The sequence below is a fragment of the Leptosomus discolor genome, chromosome 11 (genome assembly GCF_034619465.1).
Source record: "Leptosomus discolor isolate bLepDis1 chromosome 11, bLepDis1.hap2, whole genome shotgun sequence".
In the NCBI taxonomy this organism is placed as follows: domain Eukaryota; kingdom Metazoa; phylum Chordata; class Aves; order Leptosomiformes; family Leptosomidae; genus Leptosomus; species Leptosomus discolor.
Genome location: NC_141401.1, coordinates 3,954,498 through 3,969,203, shown reverse-complemented (window position 1 = coordinate 3,969,203; position 14,706 = coordinate 3,954,498). Strand labels below are relative to the sequence as shown.

At 44.3% G+C, this 14,706-nt stretch overlaps 1 protein-coding gene across 2 annotated transcripts in view; it reads left to right on the top strand.

Moving 5' to 3' along the window:
* Window positions 1-10,018, top strand: part of ALDH1A3 (aldehyde dehydrogenase 1 family member A3) — a 34,757-nt gene extending 24,739 nt beyond the window's left edge. For both annotated transcript variants that reach the window (XM_086471358.1, XM_009954442.2), the window contains 4 exons: window positions 4,851-5,015; window positions 7,083-7,240; window positions 8,430-8,504; window positions 9,946-10,018. In XM_086471358.1, coding sequence (XP_086327484.1) covers window positions 4,851-5,015; window positions 7,083-7,240; window positions 8,430-8,504; window positions 9,946-10,018 — 471 coding nt within the window. The remainder of the gene's footprint in view (window positions 1-4,850; window positions 5,016-7,082; window positions 7,241-8,429; window positions 8,505-9,945) is intronic.
* The last annotated feature ends 4,688 nt before the right edge of the window (window positions 10,019-14,706 follow it).

Sequence of the window (14,706 nt, the reverse complement as noted above, 5' to 3'; positions counted from 1 at the left end):
TGGTGGAGAGCTCTGGAGGAAGATGATCCTTGGGTCAGATCTTCTAACAGGGCCACTGTTTGCTACCAGAAATAGTTCTCTGTTGCAGTTCTCAATACTGCACTGTGAATTTTTCTTCCTTGATGCTATGTAGGATCCCTCAGAGAAGGGATGGCTGTGAGTACATCTGCCTCCCCTTATCTGGATCTAGGCCCATTTACACGTGATTCATGCATGGCAAAACCTCATTGCATGTCCTCATGCATGGGGAATAAGATGATGTACATCCCCTGTTCATGCTGGGGCTACATCCCTGTAACTTGCCTAGGAAGAGATTTCAAACTGGTCAGCAGTCTTAGGAAAATAATCCCGTGCTGGACCTTGCTTCAGGAGAGATGAGCTGACCCTCAAACCATTTCAACATCTGCTCTTACCCTCTGTTAGGGCTGTCAGCTTTTCAGGTTTGTTTGTTGTTTGCTTTTGGGGTTGTGAGTTTTTTTATACAACATCATCCTAAACCTTATCCAGCAGTAGCAGTAAATGAGCTGCATTTATTGTTAATCCTGTCAGGACCATGTTCACCTGGCTGCTCTGAACAGCCCCTGAAATCATAGGGAGTAGTTGTGAGGTTTTAAAGGGTTCTGCAGTGAGCAGAACATGTAGAACTGGGCTGCTTATTTCAGTTCATCCATGCTCCCAGCTCTTGCTGGGCTGTCAGACCACTTCCCATCCTCTGATATCACTGCTATAGCTTAAGGGAGACTCTCTGCATACAGAGATATAATTAAGGGTAACAGTAAGTTGGAATAGCAGCATCTGGTCAGATTTTAAATATGTCCCATCTGTCCCCTTTCCCTGTTCTGGCTTACCTGTTACACTAGCTAGGAGAGACAGCACACCAACACACACCCCCCTGAACTTCTGTGCATGCAGCTGTCAAGCCCAAGGTGGGAAGGTGTGGAGAGAGTGGGAGGAAACCGTTAACCCCAAAGCTTTCATGTGGCTGCCAGTGCAAAGGAACAACCAGTTCCTCTGCAGCTATGGTTGCTTGCTGTCTGGAGCCCATGCTGCAAGATGCAACACACAGAAATTCAAGCAGAAGAGAGATATGATGCAGTGTCACGCGGGCTTAAAATACCTCCCAAAGTAGCAAAGATTCACGCTTGCCCACAAGTTGCTGTTCAAATGTGAAGCTGCCAGATCAAATTCTTCCTGTGTTCCTGAAGTAACCTGCTCTGCTGTGAGGGTTTTTTTTTATCTTGAACTGATGAAGAAGGGAAGAATCACCAGGAAAAATAATTTGTCTTCCTCTTCTCTTTCATCTCTGCCCACCAGGCCTCAGTTCCTTCAGATCCAGGTCATTGCTTTCATTCTCCTTCTGTGTGGGTCAGGATGAACATTACACAACAGCATTACACAAATGGCTACATGCTGCTGGGTAGACCCCGTTCTGGGATGATCACTGGCTTGGAAGGCAACAGTGGGAAGGAGATGGAGCCACCCTTTAGGCTGACAGCGGTTGTAGCCCGTGATCTTTTGGGTCCTTACATCAGCTCCAAGTGCTTGTAGCCGGACAACAGGACCTGCAACTTATAGAGAGCTCAGAAAGGGTAAAACATGAGCGCCTCTGCAGTCCAGACTTGGAGCCAGTGCTCCGTGAAACCAAGCTGCAGCGTGGCTGAGCATAGTGCTCGAAGTAGCTGCTGAGACAACTGCTGCAGAACAGCATGGGGTGACAGACAATCCTCTTCCACAAGAGCTGAAAGTTGATGTAATCTAGTCCTGGAAAAGTGGTCCTGTGTGCAGCTGTTTGTTCCTATATTGCACTGCACTTATGAACTAGATTGGGGAACTGGCTGATTCAGGTCCAGTCGATCCTTTTTGGATGTGAGGAAGAAAGGTTTCACTCAGGTCAGTTCAACGATGTGGCTTACTGTGCACTGGCATGGATGCTCGTGGCATGGGTTTGAGGAAGAAGACTGTGTCAGCTGCAGTACTGGGTTGTGCCGATTTAAACTGCACTGCTCTGATCAAAATTAGGTCCAATTTAAACAGTATTGAATTTAAACAGAAATAAGGCATGCTTCTGATGAGACTTCTCCAAAACTCACATGTGTCTGACTGTGTTGACTGGCTGGAATTCAAAGGACGCCACAAGAAACCCGAGGGGTGCTCAGGACTGTTTGAGTGGAGGTCCAACCTCAAATGCAGACCAAGGGCATTTTTTAACCTTGGATTCCTGTGAGCTGTATCACAGGAAGTCATGAAGTAAATCTGCACAGACGGCAAACTGGTTAACCAGTGCGTGATATGATGGTGAACAGCAGACTGCATTAGATGAGACTGGCGTCCTGGCGGACTAGAACAGGGGTTAGATTAGAACAAGACTGGACTAGTTTTGGTGTAGTAGAACCCCAGATACTGGGATTTGTGGACTACAAGACCTGGTCTACAGGAATAAAATAATCCCTAAGGCTGCCTCATGGCACGTGCTAGCCAGTAGTTATTCAGTCCAAAACCTATTGTTTGATTTTTAAGATGGTGAATGTTTTCCTTAGACTGTAGACATCTGTGTACTTTAGGAGTAAAGCACGGAAGTAAAATATGTAAGTAGAAAGAGTCTGTGTCCAACAGTCTGTTGGACACTTTTGTGGGGTTATTCTGTGGGATTACAAATGCTGGGTTTGGAAAAGGAAAAACTGCTCCTTGCAGTCTTGACTTAAATGAAGCAAGATATGGAGATTTGGGGGTTCTCAGACTTTCAGCGCTGCAGCGATCCTTGGAATTCTCGTATGAATTAGATGGACGAATAGTAGAATTTGCTCTACCAGATCATGTGTTTTTAATAGAAGTCAATGCTGGAACCATAAATAATAGTGGAGTAAAGGACAGAATTTAAACAAGCCTTGCAAGCTCTAGTTACAACGACAAACAGTTCCACCCTTGCATGTCATTTTTACAAATGTTTTCTTTCCCCAGTGTCTTTTCATCTAACTATAGTTTGTCTTGCAACAAGTTACAGCTGTATAAATATCCTTGTTTTGTTTTCTGTGATGTGAAGTGGATGAACTGGATTGGTCTGGATCACAGACATGCCAGGATGAAAAGCACTTGCAGATATTTTCAAATTATTTACATTTGGCAACTAAGCAACCAGACAAATAGACAATACGTATGACACCTGCCAAACTTACTGTGTGACACTGTGTCCTACACGAGGGCACACATTTCCTCGCGCAGTAGCATGTGTCAAGTGTTTTCTTGGGTAGCATCTTAACACATGAGGGAACATGAGCACTTGGTACAAGCTGTCCACAGCGCATGGGATACACACATCTGTGTGGCAGGAGATGTGCTGTTCTCTGTTTTCACTCTGTACCAGAAGTACCCCAAGGACACCCTCCTGAAGCTTTGATATTTGTCTAAAAGCATGAAAACTTGGATTGCGTGTGGCCAGGATTAACTAGGGACAGGATATAGTCTGTAATCTGGAGGATTGAATGTGGAACACTTCATGTAGGCAATCCCAACTGGCAGGTGGCCCTGTTGAAATAAAAGCAGATGCCTAGGGAGGGGTATTGAACCAGTACAAGCATCTGGAGATACCTGGCATTGAGAATAACCTCCCAGGCTGCCAGGGCACCTTGAACCAATGGGTGGAGTCTTTTATATAATCCTCTCGATTAATTTGTTGACGTTTTTGTTAGTTTTACTTTTTGAACTTCTCTGTAACTCTTTTACCATCTGCAGCGTGCTGTGGTGAGGTGTTGCATCGCTTAATTACGCATCACGAGAATATCCACGTCCGTTTATTTGACAGTACCTGCAGCACACTGCTGCATGTGGAGCACGAAGGGAGGATCAGTACTGATCCGAAGTGCTGTGAGCTTCCACACTCCTTCCCAGCACAGGACCCACAGTGCTTGTGGAGTTCGTGATGTCCCCTCCAAGTCCTGGTGCTGGGCTGCGCAGCCGTGCGGCTTCGGTGTCCTGTAACTGCCGTGGCCGTTCCCCACCTCTGCTGAAACCCCTAGTTTAAAGGCTCGTAACACAGCAGGGCTGGCTGTTTGAGATTACTGCAGATTTAGGTGTAGGTGGGGAGGAGTTAGACAAAGTTGATGGTTAAAAGTGAGGATATCGCTCCCAGTCCAGAGAAGCAAAAAATGCTGGTATGGACCTAGTCTCTAAGATTCATGAAAAGTGATTTTGATTCTAAAAGTACGGCTTCAGTGCAGTAGTTGTTCTGAAGTCACCCTGCTAATAGGGCTTATCTTTAAGGCTGTTCATATAGTGTATGTGTGTGTGTGTGGAGAGATGGAGGCAAAGCTCGATGGATTCTTCCAGATGGGGTGAAGCTGCACGTTACAGCAAAGTCAATAGTTTACATACCCTGATTTTCCCTCTCTTGCCCTGATTCTGTTGCTGGTCAGATCTCTTGCTGAGCTGACTGAGGTTGCTAGCCCAGCAAAACCCATCTCAAGCTGTTCTCGTGGTGCTCCTGAGCTAAATCAGTGCATGGAGAAGGTCAGTAAGTCCCAGAGCTGGGGTGAGGTGAGCTGGGGGAGTGCATACCCAGGATGCAGAGGAAGGGAAAGTGGGGAGACCCCTTCCATGTGGCAGCAAACTATTAGATCAGATTAAACTATAACATGTAACTTCACCTTCTGTTTTCTGGGGCTCAGGGCTATGCCCACATCCCATCTCTCAGCCTGGTTATTGCCTGACTGCCGTATCACAGAATGAGAGGTAAACTTACCTGGTCTGACAGAGCCCTGCAAATGTGCCCCTGGGCCACGTACCATGACTCCAGTCTCTGGAACAGTGATAATAAAGGCGCTGCTGTCTGTTTCTTTTCCTTTTGCGTCTGACAGATTGACCAAAAGCAGTTTGATAAAATCCTGGAGCTGATAGAAAGTGGGAAGAAAGAAGGGGCTAAGCTGGAGTGTGGGGGTCTTGCCATTGAAGACAGAGGCCTGTTTATAAAACCCACTGTGTTTTCAGAGGTCACCGACAACATGCGTATCGCCAAAGAGGAGGTACAGTACAAGTCACCTGAAGCTTTATATGCATTTACTACTGTACATGGGAAAGAAAAGAGGTATGGTTGTGGTTTGAAGTGAAAACCTGAAAGGAAAATAGAAGTTTCACTTATTTCAGTGTCCTAACAACTGCCTAATGCTGAAATCCATTTTACTAATGAAATACCCGGAAGGCGAGCTTCCATTTGGAGTGTATGTGCATGGAGAGCGGAATTGTGAGAGGAGAAGGGGGAGAGCAGAACAGGCAAAAAATCTGTCAAAATGCTTTAGCAGCAATTTTTGTACAATGACTACGTGTCTCTCTGCCAGCCCTTTCTAATGCCTTGCTGTTTTGCCTCATTTTGTTTGGTTTTCCAAAGGGAAAGTAGCCTCGTGAGTGTATTCAGTGGACAATAGCAAGCCCAGATAAAAACATAGTAGATAATACTACCCTAAAGCTTTTGGGTCTCATTTCAGGATAACTTTATGTAAAGCAAAATACAAGCACATGCCTTACCTAGGTACAGCTGCTATAAATGCTGCTTCTGAATAAGAGATAGTGGTGAGGGAGGGGTTTCTGTCTGAATCCTTGATTTTAAATACAAATAATGGAATAAAAATAACTGAAACGGTGGCAGGCTGGAGAAATTCTATGTATTCTTTGCCCTGAAGTTTGAAGGTTTTCTGATGACAGAGTTAAGCTCTCCCATTCTACGCAGAGGGATGGTTGTGCGTGCTCTTACGCACCTCCTACTGAGTGGACTTGAAATTGCTCAGCTGTGGTACATGATTCAGAGAACAGTATAATGTGTGTTCTTGCTCCAGTACTTTGTAAAAAAGGAGTTGCTTCAGAAAGGTGGGACAAGAACTCTGGGCCTGAAGCTGGTGAGGAGGGAAGGAATGACCCCGCTATACTGCCACTGAAGAACTTTTCTCAAGTAGCCTTAGCGTCTGATATAATCCCAGGTTCCGTTCTCACGGCAAAATCCCCTGAGGCTGACCATTTTTTTTTCCTATATGAAAACAAGGTCGAAGCCAGCAAAGTGCAGATCTAATACTCTGGCTTTCATTATTCATATGCAGAAAAATTGAACAAGCTGCATGTGATTAGATCCTGTGATATTCCTTTGAAATAGCAGTTAATCTACTTTTCATCATGTTCCCCAATGGAAAATGAGTAGTTGCCAAAGTCTAACTGGCACTTGTACTTTATAGTTTAGCCTAGTGCTTTGTATGGGGCTGCTTACTGTTCACTCCTGGCAAAATGTTTCGATGTCTCAGATCTGCCACAGAATCTCTAAGGAACCTGGGAAAGATATCAGTCAGTCTGGGCATGAGTTACATGCTAAAAATAGGGGGAATAAGAGCTGAAAATCCCATGACAGGCCTTTTTTTTTAACGAACTGACTCCAAATCCCAAGTCATGATTCACGAAGCTTATCCAGTTTCATTCATTTGCAGTTTTGTTGCAAATGTACGTCCATCCTTTGCCTAGGATCGAGACTCCAGTTAAGTACCTGGATCTCCCAAAATGAAGAAATTTAGAAATGCTTGTCTGAGCCTAAAGGCCAAGCAAACTGCTTAGCCTGGCCCTCAAGGCAGCACAAGTGAGACTGTGTCTCACCTTCAGTGGGGGTTTATTGTACGGCAAGACCATGCAGGCCAGAAAAGGGCCCCACCTTTGATCCTGTACTTGATGAGAAGTTGGGAAGTATTGTGTATGCCAGCTGCCTTCATACCGGAGACCTAGGAAGCCAAGTTTGTGGTCAAACGCATCCGTGGTAAATGCACTGCATGCAAATAAACTATGTACAATGACAAAATCAGAGTTAAAACCAAGAAAGAAAACTTGCAAACCTTGAAATATATTGGATCTTAGCTATATGAACTACTGTAGCACATCGCTGTATTCCTTTGGAGTCAGTTTAATGAGTAGTTTTTAAGACACTCTGTCAGTGACTCCTAGAAGGCTAGGATATAACATTTTAAATATAGTATCCAAACAAAGCATCTGATTCTGATTCCTTCAAAATCACCATGATTAGCAAAGGCTTTCCTGTCCTAACGTTTGATTGATACGGGCAGATTTTTGGACCGGTTCAGCCAATTATGAAGTTCAAGAGTATAGAAGAGGTCATAAGAAGAGCCAACAGTACTGAGTATGGCCTTACGGCGGCGGTGTTCACGAAGAATCTGGACAGAGCATTAACGCTGGCTTCTGCATTGCAATCGGGAACTGTCTGGTAAGCAGTGTGGGACCAGCGTGTGGCCTGGGATTTTGTTTGCTGGGAGGGGAGAGGGATGTACGATTTGGGACCGTGTGTAAGTGCTGGAGGTAAGTTGTATTAGCAGTCTGCTTAATTCTTGATCTTCTGCTCAGGGGCAACATCCGTTCATCAAAATAAGGAGGTGAGGACCAGACAGTCTGGCGGGAAATGGACTGTTTGTTTGTTCAGTCGATGTAGTTCTTCGTCGGGAAAACTGAAAATGTAGGGGTTCTAGTAAGTTCCGCCAGACATGATGCCTTTCAAAATCCTGTACGTAGAAAAAAGCAATTTCACAATCTTTAGGGAGCATCAGGTGCACAAATGAGTGTGGACAGTAGATGGCATCACACCACTGTCAGAACGATAAATAGCTATTTTTGCTTACAAAATTTCTTCTATTAGAAGATGGGATTTTAATCTTCTATTTTAAAGATAGAATCCTGATTTTTTTCGCACTAAAAATAGGGATTTGATCTGGTGTTTGATCTTGTTGCGTACAGATGATTGATTTCAAGAGTTGACAGCAGAAGAATCTGCCTCTGAGTGATATTTACATAAAAATGGGATGTTGGGCTCTGCAGGGCACAGGTACTGTGCGTACATGAAGGTGCAGTCCTACAGCACCAAGCCATACCTGTCTCTCTTCAGTCATTTGATCTCACTGAGATGCTGAGGAAGTATCTGCATTAGCTTTTTCTACCCAGTGTCTATAGAAGTGGGGCTAGCGCTTTCATTTCACTGCGACACAATTGTCTAATGAAGTCCAACTTTTTTCTATACCTGGAGATGGATGGTGGGCCTGCTCGTGAGTGTTTAGATAGCTTTCTGAGTAAAAAGTTCATTTCAGGATGTGCTTCATTAAATTGGGGAGTAAGCTGGACTATTTAAGCACAGCTCTGAACACAGCTTCAATTCCAGCTCAAGCACGAATGTCTTAGCCATTAGAGACTATGAAGTCAGATGTAGGTCAGACTGAGTACCTCTCAAGTGTTTTCTGTTTCTGTAGCAAAATAAGATTTTATTGCTAAAATCTGATTTCTCAAGTGAATGAACGGTGTGAAGAGAAAATGGACAATTTCAGCCTTTTTTGTATTGTTGTTGTTGTCATCATCTCACTGCTTCTTGGTATTGAATTGTCTTTTTACAATTGATGTTGTTATTGTAGGATCAACTGTTACAATGCGCTCTATGCACAGGCTCCTTTCGGTGGCTTTAAAATGTCAGGCAATGGCAGAGAACTGTAAGTTTTGCTCAATATTTTGTTTATATGTGGATGGTGAATGCAGTAACTATTATGACTCAGTGAAAAAATCGTTGGATTTGCTTTTAAACTATCAGGCCTGCAGTATGCTGCACAGGGAGCTGCTAAGCCGGCACGGCATGGATGTAAAGCACAGATGTGAGAACACGAGCAGTGCCTTCAGGAGCACCTTCATCTGCTTTATAAGCTCTCAATAACTCCAGTTCAGTCAATTCCACTTGCAAGCACTTTTCCTTACTAGTTAGATTTTTAGATCAAGGGAGAAGTATGGCACCTTGGTTGGTATCCACTCCAAACCTCCTCCATCTTTGTATGGTGGTATCTGGGCCTCCCTTGGCTGCTGTATCATTGCTCCTAGTTGGACCTCTTCCCACCTCTGACTTTCTAGTGTTGGAGCTAGACCAACAAGGAATGATCTCCAAAATCATTCTACTCCCACCTTCCAAGCTTGCTGCTGAATTACAGACGGACCGTCTGTCCCTCTTCCCCAGCGGACCTGTGGCTACCAGACATTCCAGCTCCAATTAGTTACTAACACAGACATTTTTAAACCAAGGTCACCCTGTAAGTTAAGAGGTAGAGCTGAGAAATTGACTTAAATCTTAATTTTCTTCTTGTATAGGAGAGAGGCAGGTTTTATTACACCATTCCAAAGACTTTTCAGAGGAATCTAATGCAACTTTTCTTTCCTAAGCCAGATTTATTTCCAGGAACCATTTCCAGTAGCTGTTCTGATGCATCTGCTGCTCTGAGACATCCGATGCCTCGCTTGCTAAGCACAGCAAATGAATGAATCCTCAAATGGGACATATATATTGAGACCTTATGGGTTTACTTTGCCTGGCTGCCTGGCTAATTAAAGGATGTCAGGGGTTTATCCCTTGGGCAAGGCAAGGGAATAGAGCCAGTTCCCACCAACCAAGACATAATGCAGTGGTGGGGTCTGTCATCAGTATGCATTTCTGGAGCAACCGTGCCCCCTTGATTATGTGGTGTCTTGTAGACAGAAGCTTACTTTCAGTGAAAAAGTAACTTTAATTACTGTCTAAGCACTGATAACCATGTTCACGTGGATGTTTCTTCTATGAGTTCTCACAACAGTACTTGGTTTTCACTAGGCAGAAAGTCACAAGGTGTCATCTTGTGGGTTACTGTGACCAGAAGCATTCTCTGTTTCTTTTACAACAGGGTGTAGTTGTCCGTACTTATGTGCACGTACTTAGTGATTATTAGAAGTGGTGGGCCAAACTGATAGCTTGTGTAAGTCAGTTCAGATCTGGTTTTAATGGCCTGATGTCATCTACAGCAGCTGTCAATCAGAGGCTAAAATGCCCTTGTGTGGAAATCTCTTACCTTAGGGAAGTACACATTAACATACTACAATTGTTTGTCTCTTTCCCTCCTCTCTTCTCTTTTCCAGCGGTGAATACGCTTTGGCAGAATATACTGAAGTGAAAACAGTCACCATTAAACTCTCCCAGAAGAGTCCCTGAAAACAGAAGGCCTAAAATGCTGACACTCTGAATGTGACACATGGGGGACGTGTTCAGAGCAAGGGGGAGGGGAGTGGTAGGAAGGAAAATGGAAACACCTAACTTTATTCCTTTAGAAACACTGAATCTACTGGACTCCATTTTGTCAACTGGCTCTTTGAAAACGGATTTAACTGACCCTACTGGCAGCATAGCACACACTTGTACTGTACAAGTCCCTGGCTGTACAGCTGTCTGCTACCTGTGACTGAAATGCTGGTCAGTCACAGTGTTTGCAGGACATCTGCTTTCAGACTGTACCCCTGAAGGACGTGGACATCGATGGCATGTTAGAGAGACTTCTGGTACCGTTAGCATGGACCGTTAAACACCTTCAGAGGCCTATGGGTTTCACTTGGCATAAATGGACTGGAGTGGTAGGGTTAATACAACTTGACTGAAGTTGGCGGAGTTTGTGTGAAGATTGCAGCTGGAGTTTGGAATGGGGGTGCAAGCTTTCGTGGAAGGATCTGTAAAGAAATTCTCTTTGAAAGAGCTGTCTTGGTCTCTCTAAAGATACGTGCGTTCTCCATATCGGTGATATTCTAGCCCCGAATGAGATTTGTGGGAGCTTCCTAGAGGACTCCTTTGGGGCCAGTATTTCACCCAACAGAGCTAGACTTTAAAGTGTCCTTGGAACCTGATGTTTTGGTGTGCACACATCACACATGCTGCAAATGCAAGTTCCTGACTTGCTAACCCTTCTGGCTCCAAATGAGTCAGAACTGTATCTCAAACCTTCACTATAGCACTTTTTGCAAGAGGATTTTGCACTGTACTTACCGTGAAGACACCAAGTTGAATGCTAAGCATGTAGCATGGTAGATACACCATAGAAAACATCCCACGCCAGTCCTTCTGATCTGGGGGAGGGAGCAGAATTGCTGCAAGAAGCTGTCCTGCTCTCTCTTAACTTTCAGGCTGTGTGAACATCTCTTCATTTTTTGAGCCAGAGCTATTATTATGAGAGTAAAACTTACAAGCTTTTCTCACTGCTTCTTTATCCCGTGTGAATGTAGCTGACAATAAATTTCTGGAAGTACAGTATGAAAAGGCAGGTGCTCCCAAGCACACACCGAGTGCTAAAGATGTGGGTGTACAAACCAGTTACCATGGAGTAAACTATGGCTGGACTTAAATATTTGTGGCAGCAGCTTTGCAGTAATTGTCCTCATGAGTGCTGTCATCTTGTGGCAAGCACAGAGTAGCTGATCCTTCACTGAGGAATAAACTGCCTTGAATTGTGTCTTGCTTACAGCTGTCTAAGTACGTGCAGTACATCAGTGGCACCCATGGAGTGGCTATCACACCGAGTTCATGCCTTAGTATCTCCTGCAGTAACTCCTTTGCATGCCCAGACATTACTGTGAGATTAAGGACAAGCCACATGCTGTCTTCAGTTCCTGGGTTCACTACTTTCCCTCCTCCTCCTCCTGATTCTGTGCTGGAGAACCACTGGCAAACGATCAGGAAGTCCCATGTCTGCAGGAGCTGTAAGGATGCAGGATTTAGTGGTGTCAGCTTGTTAGGAAGCTTAGCTGATCTCACTGGGATTGTCCTCTGACAGCCAACTGGTAGAGGTTCCTTATGGCCTTCCTTTGCTCAGAGATATACCCCGTCAGTAACAAGCTCTGTCGCATGAGTGGACCTTTTTTTGGAGGAGGAAGGAAGGTGGGTGGTGATAAGTGAGGAAAAAAGTTTGCATGAGCCTAAACTTCCTTATTAGTTAGTGAACGTTGAAATTGCACTTCAACACTGCTCAGCTTCTTACATGACATACCTCCAGCAGTTGGGTGTAACTAGGTGCCTGTCCTCCCACGGGTATGCGAGACAGGCAAATCTCCCCATCCAGTGAAGAAAATGTCCTCCCTTCCCCATGAAAGGCCAAATGGGAACACTGTAAATAAGTTTCTATTTTTGTAAAACACTTAGAGTGCAACCATCTTCAGACAAACATTTTACTTTTGCCTACTTGATGGTTTTCTAGGGCTGCGGTCAGACAGTAGGGAGGTAAGGCAAACGGTAAAAGGCTGGTTATCTTGATGTATCTCTGTATTAATTTTTTATAAACAGTGGTTGAAACCGAAATAATCTGAAATTCTAAAAATCTTAGTATTCTGGCTTTATATGTATGATATATATTTCACCTCTTTTTTTTCCCTTATCAAGTTTTTTTAAAAGTCAATGTATCTCTTATTGTATAAATCAGGGTTTGACTCTACACTGAATTTTCTAAATTATATAACACTAGACACTAACTTTAAAGTGACCCCTTAGAGGGTATATATTCTTTCATTGCACAGTAAGGCTTTCATATGAAATACTACTTTTTTTTAAAAAAAAAAAAGAACTATATTTATAAATTAGGATACAGTTAATCTAATGTATTTTTATAGCTAAAGGTACATGAAAATGCTATGTTTAAACTTCATGTATATATTTAGACTATGGGTATCTTTTTGTAATAGTTCTTGTTCCTAATAAATGTTTAACTTTGTGAAATGGTTTCTAAATGCTGCATATTGATATTGCTCAGAAAAGAAGGTAGGGGAGCAGGAAACTTCTATTGAGTTTACTGATTGTAACAGAGGGGTAACTTGAATGCTTTTTTATTTACACTGATTAGTATTTTAAGATAATTCCAGCCCCTCTAATGCATGTGTTAAGACCCCCTCCATCAGCAAGAATTTCCACTCAACTCAATCCTCCTGTCACTGTTTTTTATTTCACTCTGAACTTGGCCCATTGTGTCAACAAAAGTAAACAATGGAAAGGGTTATGGTTTCATGTTTCTAAACCAAAATGGCCCTGTTAGAGCCCAACTTAGAGCCTAACTAGAGCCCAAAATGCTCTAGTTACAGGGAGCTCTTCCTCAAACAGCGTTCTGCCTGTTCCCCTTGGTTCACTGACCCAGCCATAGCCCCCAAGTGGAAACGTGCACTGGGCTCACAAGAGACAACGCAATTTCAAGGTACCTTTTCCACGTGGCAGAGCTGAATGCAGAGTGTGTGTCTGCACGGGTCTGTCTGGGGATTCGGTATCTCACCGGTGGACTGTGAAGGAATCTGAACTTTGATTAATTTCTGCAATTTGTGAAGAATTAGCCTATTTTAAAAAAGTGCTGAAGTGTGGTCAGTGCTCCACACATAAAAGCTGGAGCGTGTGCCTGATAGCCTACCCTTTAAGCAGTCACTTACGAGTTGTGCCATTTACAGTAAGTGGAGGGGAAAGGAGAGCAGAGCTGCAGCTGGCAGGGGCAAGCACCGCTTCCACCCGTTCAAAGTCAGATGGATCCTTTTTACCTTCTGAGCTGAGCCTCAAAATGGAGAAATTGAAGGGACCGTGGACCATACGGCCAGGTGGGGCTTCCTGCCTCGGTCTGGCTGCTTCCTAAACCCCTTTGAGACACATCTATCATTAGGATGACTCTGCTAAATGCATTCCCAGTGCCATCTTGTTTCATCTGCAATGTAGATAAGAGAGCAAGAACATACCGATACCATTGTCTTTTAACTCCCTTCCTATCCAATACATGTGTGTGAGAAATAACTGTCATCTCCCCCCATAAGCCAAGTCAAACCCCCTGAATTTTCCACTTGCTAACAGCATCATTCAGAAGCTTTCAGACTTTAGAAGTGGGAAGGCTGGAGGTACAAAGGAATTACTGTGAGTGAGATAATCAATGGAGACAGAAGCCAGGAAGAGTGGGAAGAGATTGAGGGGGGGCAGGGAGGGGGGGAATAGCTTGAACGTGTGGAGAAATGCTTGCTAGGGGGAGTTAGAGTCTTTATCAAAATACAGTACTTCTATCAAAATAGTTCTTTTAGTGAGTTTTCAAAAAACTGTGCTAAAAAAGCTGTAGGACTGGTCTGGGTAAGAGCCAGGCTGTGAGGCACAAAAGACAGCAGGCTGGGTAAGAGGTGGAAAGGATGCAAAAACCAGGTAACACTGCTGTGGCTGCAGCTAAAAGCAGATTAATGGGGACCTGAACACAAGTAAAAGCACCAATGAAGATCCATCTTCTCTATGTCTCCATAATCACATCAAAGAAGCACCCTAGGCAAATCTCAGAGTGCAGCAGCCATTCAGGGAATGGATATGGCTTTCTCCATCCTCAAGCGATCATCAGAGGCCCATTTCTTAGTACGGACCAGGGAAGGAAAAAACCCTCTGTATGCAATTTACAGAATAATTATGAATAACAGAGCAAGAGGCATGCAGAAATGGTCTTTTCTTAGTATGTCCAATGGTGGGGGAAATAAAGCGGTACCAGGCTTGTGAGAGGTTCCTGGCACCTGAACGGGTTTGTGATGGGGAAAAGACGGGGGGAACACCCGCACGGCAGCTGGGGCACAGCATGTCTAACACCTTCGGGAGAAAGGGGGCAATCTCGCCTTGCTTTCCCCCAAGAGGAGCAAATGCACGCCGCGATCTGGGGGGAAGGAATAACTTTCAAACAAAGAAATCCCGGATCAACTCAAGTTCTCGGTAAGGCCAGGCCTCTGTCGAGAAGCGATGTGTCGGTGCCAGCCCGGTGCCCCCCATGCCTGGGGAGCTACATGGCAGCTCGCTGTGAGGACAAGGCCATCCAGACAACCTCCTGTAGCTGCGAGGGTTCTGCTTCAGCCCCCGCAACTCCCACAGTCTGT